Source organism: Trichechus manatus, unplaced genomic scaffold (assembly GCF_000243295.1).
Source record: "Trichechus manatus latirostris isolate Lorelei unplaced genomic scaffold, TriManLat1.0 scaffold00039, whole genome shotgun sequence".
Classification (NCBI taxonomy): Eukaryota; Metazoa; Chordata; class Mammalia; order Sirenia; family Trichechidae; genus Trichechus; species Trichechus manatus.
In genome coordinates, this window is record NW_004443975.1 from 7,370,533 (window position 1) to 7,380,230 (window position 9,698).

At 41.9% G+C, this 9,698-nt stretch overlaps 1 protein-coding gene across 1 annotated transcript in view; it reads right to left on the bottom strand.

Annotated features, from left to right (window-relative positions):
- SMYD3 (SET and MYND domain containing 3) overlaps window positions 1-9,698 on the bottom strand; it is an 816,669-nt gene that overhangs the window by 142,994 nt on the left and 663,977 nt on the right. Inside the window, exon 8 of the mRNA XM_004375869.2 lies at window positions 3,351-3,438. Coding sequence (XP_004375926.1) covers window positions 3,351-3,438 — 88 coding nt within the window. The remainder of the gene's footprint in view (window positions 1-3,350; window positions 3,439-9,698) is intronic.

Here is a 9,698-nt window from a genome sequence, read left to right on the forward strand (position 1 = left end):
AACATTTTCTTTATAAACTATGTTATGCCAATTGAGCTAGATGTTCCCCGAGACCATGGTTCCCACAGCCCTCTGCCCAGCAATTCGGTCCCTCAGGGAGTCTGGATATGTCTATGGAGCTTCCATGACCTTGCCTTGGAAGTCGTATGTTTATTGAAGGTCAGTGAGTTGGTGATTTTCTTTTGCATTCATCTGCTATGCATGTTTAAAGTTAGCTTTGTCTTCAAGAGGCTGAATGTATCCCTCAGAGGCTGGGGAAAGCCATATCTTAGGTAATGCACTGATTTTGTAACAGACTGCTGGGCTAACCTCTATGGCTTTTCATTCCAGGATTAGATATTTGACAAACTGTCAGGAGGAATGACGGTCTCTTACACAATGCTAGATGTTTCTGTGGCAAGTCTTTGCACCTCATTTTAACTTCGTGTTGTTTGACCTTTACTATTATTTACCTTTTCATTTATATGTGCTCCAACTCATTTTAAAGAGGTTTGAGGTGACAAGTCTCAGAAGTAAAAACCAGATGTAATGTTCTGCAGCCACTCACAAGAATACATCTACGTTATCCCCCAGCAAGCTGGAAGGGACCACGTGCCAATTTCCCTCTGTAACACTGGCAACCATTTCCTGGCAAACAAGGTAAAACCTTTCCTGTAAAACACCCCAGTGAGCAAAAAAATTGAATAATTTTACTAAGAGGCTTTTTCCTCAAGCTAATGCTCACACTTATTTGCACAAAGATTTAGTCACTGGCATTTGCTCGTTGTTTACTACGAGCCATTCTGTTCCAGTGAGGAGTTGAGCTCTGGGCTTAGGCAGGGCTGGGTAGCCCATCCAAAGAGAATAGATTACCTATGGACAGGATACAGATACCTTTTTTTCTCCCCTCCCTGATTACTTTCAAATGACCATAAGAGGATTAGGGGAAAAGAGAAACAAAGCAAATTCACTTAGGAATTAATCAACTCCTTGAGGTGCAGAGACTGCCAAACCCCAGGCCTTTTTCTCACCTAATCATATTACTCTACTGCTAAAAATCCTTCCATGGTCCCCCCGACCTATAAAATCTAATCTCCTGTCCATGGCATTGAAGGACTTGCCACATTCCCCTCCCCTCATACTGAACAACTGGTCCAATTCCCCGATACCATGCTATTTCACACTCTGGGCCTCTGCAAAGGTTATTCCCTCTGACGGACTGCCCTTCTTCACTTGGCTGGCCTGGTGAACACCTACTGATCCTCCAAGACACAGCTCAATTGTCACCTCCCCTGTGAAACCTTCTTTAACCTCCTAAAGTCAACAATTCTGCCTTTGATGCCCCTACAGTATATATCTTTACCAAAAGATGTATTTATTTACTTATTTACTAACCCCATTAAGTGTGAGAGTTGTGAGTGCAGGGCTGTGTCTTCTTAATCAGTAGATCCCCAGTGTCTGGCAAGGTCCCTGGTCATAGAGTCAGTTTTCAGTAAAACCCTGTCGAATCGAGACTGAACTGCAGCTGTGTCATCCATGGGCCCTAATTCTGCTTCACAGGACCACACAGAACAAGTCTGCTCCTCATCAGTGTAAAAAGCCTTTGAGTCAATGAACATGGTCCTCTTCCTCCCAGAGTCTGCAATTTTCCCAAGATCTTCCATCCCATCTAAAGACAGAGTTTCTAATTCCTCTCTGATGCTGGTTCCACTCCTCAAACCTGATTTCAATTTTTCTATTATCTCTCTTAATATATTCTATCTCAAACTGAATAGAAAAGTCCAAATAGATCAATATCACCTCTCTCAGCCAATATTCTGTATTTCTATTAATGTAGTTCCAAATCATAGTAGTCTTTCTGGGCAGGTTATATCATACTCAAACTTTATTATATTTTGCTCCTTACTAAAACTCTAAAATATTTCATACGTTCTGCTGCTAAGCTTTATGCATATTTATATAGTTGAACTTCTTGACCCAAATAGAAGATCTGACATATGCCCTTTTAAATTTCATCTTTTTAGGCTGAAGCATCATCCAAACCTACAGGAATCTTTTGAGTTCTTGATTCCGTCATCCTCCCTCTGCCAGGCTTCTCATCTATACATCTTTGGAAACTGGATGAGCCTGTGCTCTATATCTTCATTCAAGGCACTGAATCAAAGGTTGAAGAGGACTGAGATGAGAACAGAGCCCTCCTAGGTGACAGTGGTCCAATTAGCATCACTTTTTTCAATATAGCTATTCAACTGTTTAGTAAGACACCTAGTTATGCTAGCATCTAGCATAAACTTCTTGAATTTTTTTTTTTGTCAAATATCTTTCTGAAATCTAAATGCAAACTTTACCCAGAAAAGGCACGTGATTAGCCATGAATCTATGGATTCGCTCGCTCTTAGTGAATCCATACAGCATCCTGGTGATCACAGTGTTCTTCTCCATTCCTTTGGTAACTAATTCTAGATTCTTTACCAGGACTGCTAACAAACTCACTGTGCTACATGTTTCAGAAATTGCTACTTTACTTATAAAAATAGAAACATTTGTTTAACTATGTCTCCTGTCCTTTACAATTCTTTAAAGAACACTGTAGATTAGAAACCTCATTTGCAGGTTCTCCTAGTGCCTGGGATATAATTTACCCAAGGAATCTGAATAATCTTTTACAATCTTTTTCAATCACTTTGATCTTCTTTTTCTTCTTATCTTGTGATTTCCCTTCACCACATACTTGCCTCCATGAGCTCCTCCACTGGGAGTAACCTCCCTCCCAGCCTCTGCCTATCTAAACCCTGTCTCTGATTCAGGACAACCTCTTAAAAAATATAACATCAATGGAGCCTAACAAGATGCCCCATCATAAACAATCTCTCCTGACTCTGAACTTTGACCCATTCAAGGTCCTTATTATTTATGCCAAGAAAATTGATTGTGCAGTAATCCCTATTGCCACTGTAGTTAAGGATAATTTAATATGAAGCTTCTAGATCTGAAGGTCAATGACATTAAATTATAAGGATTCTAAGCTATACTTTCCTAGAGATGTAGGTAGTTACAGGAGAAAGGAATCCAGAATATGTTACCATTTACATATGAAGAGAATACCACTTACTGTCCTAATACTGCAGCCACAAATTTTGGGTCATTATCTAATGGTGGTGAGGTATTCATGCTGATCTTGCCACAATCTTCCTTAGCCGTTACCCAAATTTTTGACTGGCATCAGGGATATAGCCTATAAGCATGAAGCAGAACGAGGACCACTGACTCATGGAGAGGTCAGTTCCTGGACTTAGCCTCACTGATATCAGGTTCAAGCCAATAAGGAAGCAATCCCAACAGTCCAACTTAACCCAGAGATAAAAGGATACTCCATTGTGCCTTTAGTTCTTCAATTTTTTTCAGGGATTCTTGAACTTCCTTCCATACTTGTTCATTACCAGTTAGCATATCAGCATCCTGCTCAGGCCCAAATGGAAAGACAGACAAATAATTAAAACATGAGCAAAAGATCTAAATAGACATTTCTCTAAAGAAGACATACAAATGGCCAATAAGCACATGCAAAGACGTTCAACTTCATTAAACATCAAGGAAATGTAAATAAAACCACAATTGCAATACCACTTCACACTCACTAGGATGGCTAGAATCAAAAACACTTGTAAGTGCTGCAAGGATGTGGAGAAACTGGAACCTCATACACCACTGGTGGGAATGCAAAATGGTGTAAGTGCTTTGGAAAACAGTCTGGCAGTTCCTTAAAATGTTAAACACAGAGTTACCGTATCACCCAACAATTCCACTCCTAGGTATATACCCAAGAGAAATGAAAACATACATCCACATGAAAACTGTTTATAACTGTTCACAGCATTATTTATAATAGCCGAAAAATGGTAACAACCACTTATGTCATATGTACAACTACAACTACATCTACATACACGTGAGCCAGTTCTAACTTCCACAAAAACTAAAAGAAGAAAGAAAAAGCATTAAAAAGCAATTCAAAACAAGATAAAATTATTAGCTACCATTTATTAAATGTCTGCTCCTCTGTTTAGTAAGCAGGTCCTTTATCTCGTCTGTTTACCACTCTATCACAGTCAGGACTTGTTGAATGAATGACTGAAAACCATGTGCCCAGCACAGTGCTGAGTGCTTTACTAATACTGTTCATTTTAACTTTATAACAGCTCTTTCAGGTATGTGTGATCACACCCTAACATGGGTGGGGAGCGGGAGTAGTGCACACTGGATTAGTCCACACTGGGTCAGGTAATAAGAGGATGCATTGTCTGCAAAGAACCTAAAAACAATAAGACCAACAGAAAGTAGGTCTGATTTTTATTATCAACTTGCAACAAAAATTCTAAACAATGTGAGAAGTGAAATATTCTTCCCCTATAGGGCAGAGGGCTCTCACCACCCCACTTGCTGATACATCTTTGATCATACCCAATTTGTAGATGGCAAAATTGAGACTCAGAGAGATTAAGCTGACTTGCCCAAATTCACTAGCTTGGAGCCAAGTTTAATTCCGAAGGTGTGTTTGATTCTGAATGGTTGGGTTCTTGCTGTTATACTACTCTGCCTCTCACAAATATCCCTATGGCTTTGTTAGCATGCTCATTAAGGTCCTGGCTCCTTCAAGTGGCACTGTCCAATACAGTAGCCACTAGCCACATGTGGCTATTTAAATAAAATAAAAATTCATCTCCTCAGCTGCGCTAGTCACATTTCAAGGGCTCAAAAGCCACATGTGGCTGTGGCTACCATACAGGTCAGTGTACATACAGAACGCTGCTATCATCACTGAAAGTTTTATTGGACAGCACCGCTTTCAAGAGGTTAATCAAAGTTGGGTAAGAAACTCTCATCAGGCACTATTCAAAACCAGGTGTTCAATATCCCATTTGATTCTCAATAGGTGTCAGGGAGAAAAACTGTCCTAGGAAGATACATCAAATCATGGCCAGTGGGGGGGGTGGTGGTGGTAATGATGAAGGAGGGTAGGCTTTTTCAAATGAGATACCATATTTATATGCAAATAACGCATAGCTTCTGCCTTTGTTTGCCAGCCATGTCTCCCCCCGCCACCCTGCCTCGAGGTATTTTCATAAGTGTACTGCGCTAATTTTTTTCCAGCAACATGTGGAAGAGGATTGGCATAGTCGCACTTGTGAGAGTGCCTTGCTGGGGGAGGGCGTGGCTGGCAAACACAGAAGGTGTGAGTTATTTGCGTAAAAATGTCGTACATCTCCCTGGAGATTCTTACGTGCCTACTGGAGAGTTTATAGAATGAACACGGTGAGAATCACTGCCAAAGTCAGCCTATGTTACCAGTGGGAAAATACATATTGCTCAGGTGTTCCATGCCAGAAAAAAACCTGAGGGCCACTGAAAACCACAGAAAAGAGACCCCAAGAGCAGAATGAGGCAGTGGGTGTGTGTATGAGGAGATGCGTATGTTTGTGTGTCTCTGTGTAACAGAGCTTAAGGATCTGTATGTGTATGTGTTGTGTACATGTGTAATACTAAAAAAACAAAACAAAAAAAAACCTGTTGACAGTGATTGATTCCTACTCACAGTGACCCTATAGGACAGAGTACAACTGTCCCATAGGGTTTCCAAGGCTGTAATCTTTATGGGATCAGACTGCCAGGTCTTTTCTTCTATGGAGCCACTGGTGGGTTTGAATCAGAGGTTCAAACCGGAACGAAACAGTTCAAAGCCCTGTTCTCCAGTTAGCCTCAGAAGTCCTTAAGGGACTACGATCTAATCATATCTATATTCCCAGTGCCAGCATGGTAAATTACTCAGTAAATATTTGTTGATAGACTGAATGAGTGAAGAGAGAGTCGTGATCTTCCACAATTCATGGGTAACAGTATGACAAGAACAAAATACCTTAAATCAACAACAACAATGAAAATCCCAACCAAGAAAAGAAAAGTGTTCTTTTTACGCCATACGTCCATCCTGATTTGGTCCTAATACAACAACATCGTGATCATGTCGGAAAAGGATCTGTCCCCACTGTAGCTGTCAATATTCGCCAAATGCCCAGACGGGACATAATTTAGAACCTAAATTTGACCTCTCCCTGCAGCATAAAAAGTCCCACACTAGCTCAGGGCACGTGCTCTCTGACAACACCATAAAGGGCTATTTGGGAAGTGGGCTCAGTTGACTTCCGTGGCTTCTACGTCACACATTATCCTGAACTTCTGTGGCTCCCTGCCTCCATCTATCCCTGGATGGATTCGTGAGGCCTTATATATAGCTGTTAAATCAATACCCCAGCATCATTCCCTTAACTGTAAAAATAGGTATCAGATGATATGAGGTAATCTCACCACCACATAAAAGGGTAACACTTAACACAATTACATTCAGTTGGCCATATGCTTCCTTGGGGTTTCAGATAAGGAAGCATACCTGTGGGGGCCAGTGGTTATTGTGAATTTTTAAGAAGTTGTTTCTTCAGTAGGGCAAGAATGAACTCCAACTAGACTGGCTGAGCATATCCTCGGGAAAGTGACCACTGGCTGCATGAGGCTCAAACGTCAGATGCATCCACCCAGATCCACCTTGCATCTGGAACACTGAAACAGATGTGTTCACTTGGCTCACAAGCGTTTGATGTTGAAACTCTTGCACTGGGCTCATTTCAGATGGCTCACATTAAAAAGAAAAGGAAAAGGAGAGCGGCAATGTGTTTTCCAGTACTTCCTGTTATCCAGTCCTCATGCAAACTCTAATTAGACTGGATTGGAGAGAGATGAGTATAGGATGGGAAATAAAAATAGTGAATGTTGATAAACTTTTCTGGCAATTCAACAATTCTAGTGTCTTAAAAGAAGGAAAGTCTTTTGCAGTACCTGCACTCAGGAGAGAGATTGGGAAGTCCTGAAATTCAAAATCACGAGGGAAACAAAGTTTACTTTGCAGTGCCTTTGACTGAGGTTCTCTGGTTCACGGACAATATACTGCAACTAATAGACTAATCTACAACATCATTCAAAATCTTTATGATTAACAGGAAACATCTCTGCTGGAACCAATTCTACCTTCTTTGGCCAAAACAACTGAAAGCCTTTCAGATTTAACTTGAGGGGAAGAGTGGGATTGTTCATAAAGTGAAAAAAACAGTGGCTAAAAATAGAGCATTCATTACTATTCAATCAATCACAAACCAGTCAATGTTATGGGGTGGAGAAGAAGGATAAAGAAGAAATGTTCTCAACTGGAAGCATGTTCAAATTGTAGTATGTTCCAATTAGCAACAAACAAGCAAATGTACACAGTAATTTAGAAAATTTAGTGAAAAGAGCACTGGTTTTAGAGTCGTAAGATAGTGGGTATGTGACTCCCTGCTCCGTAGCTGCGTGATCCCGGCAAGTCATTTAACCTCCCTGAAGCTAATTTTCTTCAGTGATAATAATTCTCTGAGTAGGTACAACGTCTAGGCCCTTTTTCCTTTGGGGCCTCTAGAAGCACTAATGTCATAAATGGCACAGTGGCCTCGAGTTTTCAATTCCCACCGTAGAGGGCAGGGGGTCAACAGGGAGCTGGCTGGAGTCAGCTCTGGTAGAAGGAGAAAAAAAGGCTGATCCTGATGGAGGAAGGAGAAAAGGACAATGCAATCAAGCACTGACTATGCCATGCACCCACATCACTGCACATCCCATTCCCTTTGCCTGGAAGGCTCTTCCTCAACTTAGTCATCCAGGCAAACTTCTTCTAACCTATCAAAAACCAGACCGAAGAGCAACCTTGCACAGCCTCTGACTTCCACAGGCACAATTTTCTGTGTACTTTCCACTGGGTTCCACAATGCCTGCTTTCCCATATTGTTGCAACTGGTCTAACTGTGATAGAGGTGAAAACGATGTCATCCAGGTGCTGTCGCCAGTCCACAGATGAAATAAAAATTGGTTTGCAAAGGGCTTTTTTCATTTACTTCATAAAATTTTGAGACCTTGGTGCCTACAGATGTCCACAGGTAGGATGCAGCGGGGCTTTGAACTCTCAGCCCAAGCAGTCACTTGTCCTCTCAAGAGCCCAAAGCTCCAGCCTCTCCCCCTCCCCAGACCTGGCTGGCACCAGATAGGTATCTTTTTCTCAGGGTGGTGAGTCTTCTCCCATCAGCCAGTCCCGTCACAGCCTTGACTCTGGTTTAGAAACACTTGGGTAACAGGTCGCACTAAGCCCAATCTCAACAAAATGAAACATCCTGAGCCACTAGCAGCACGGTTCCACTGACTACCACTTAACTCTATGCTCCCACTGTCGCTGTCAGCATTTGCCAAATGCGCATTTAGTTTTCTCAGGCAGAAACAGGGCTCCACCACAACTATAGATATCCACAAGTGAACCCTTTCGAAAGGAGTTCTGGTGGCACAGTGGTTAAGCGCTGAGCTGCTAACTGAAAGGTCAGTGGTTTGAACTCACCAGCTGCTCTGCGGGAGAAAGATGTGGCAATCTGCTTCCATAAAGATTTACAGCCTTGGAAACCCTATGGGGCAGTTCTACTCTGTCCTATAGGGTCACTATGAGTCAGAATTGACTTGACAGCAACGGGTTTGTTTTTTTTTTGGGGGGGTACCCATTCAAACCAACTGCGGGCTCAAGGTTAAATCTCCAGGTACACAGAATTGACAGAAGGAAATAAAATGTCTCCACAGCTTGTGGGAAAGTGACAACTGCCTTGAATGTGTCAAGTCAGAACTTCTAGAACCACCAAAGACCTTTACTAGCTATAACCTCAACAACTTCCTTTCCTCTGTGCTGGGCATTCTCATCTCAGTGAATGAAATACCTTCCAGAACTAAGCTCATTTGCTTATATAAAATCAGGCCAATTTAGAGAGAATAAAAAAGTTGGCATCCACGCATTCGAGGCAGTTTAAGACCTTACCTGTGTCAGTGCTGCTTGCTGAAAATCTGCCTTTAAATGCAGCATTCTGTGGAAAACTAGCATGACTGGCCACGGGCGGATTAACCAGTCAGCAAGGTACACGTGGGTTCTCATTAACCAAGGTATGCAAAGGCTTACTTACCAATGGGTAGTGAACAATTTCACATGGGTTTCACCACATGCAGGCTTACCTGTGCTTACTTACTAATCTGTAGTGCACAATTTCATATGGGTTTCACCTCTGAAACCTTCAATGTGGTAAAATTGTGCACTACAGATGAGAAAGTAAGCACAATAAGCCCACGCGTACCTTGCTTATTGGGTATTCCGTCCCTGTTACTGGCTGATAAACAAAGGCAGCTAAAAGTTACACAAAGAAGTTTAGGAAGAAGGCACTTCCTGTCCTCCCTCCACGGTGGAAAGATACATTCCTCAGAACATGTAATGGGGACTAGATGAAGCAGAAGGCTAGTGGCTCAGTTCACAAAAACACATTCAAGCAAATTATTTTCATATTTGTAGAGAGATTATCAAATGGATGGCTTGTGCAGCTATTAACCTACGCTCGCAACCCCTAGCAGAGTCCTGCCAATCTCACCGTGTAAATAACACAAGGTGGGAGGTTTGAGACTCTGGGAAAAATGAAAAGAAAACTCGTTCTAATGGCAACAGTTATGCTTAAAGTAGACCCCCAAAGCTCAGGGCAGGTTTTGTTTAACAAAGACCAAAACCACATTTGTTTAAAGGAAAACCAAAACCATAGCCCTCATTCGCCCCCTCCCTCCCAATCTGC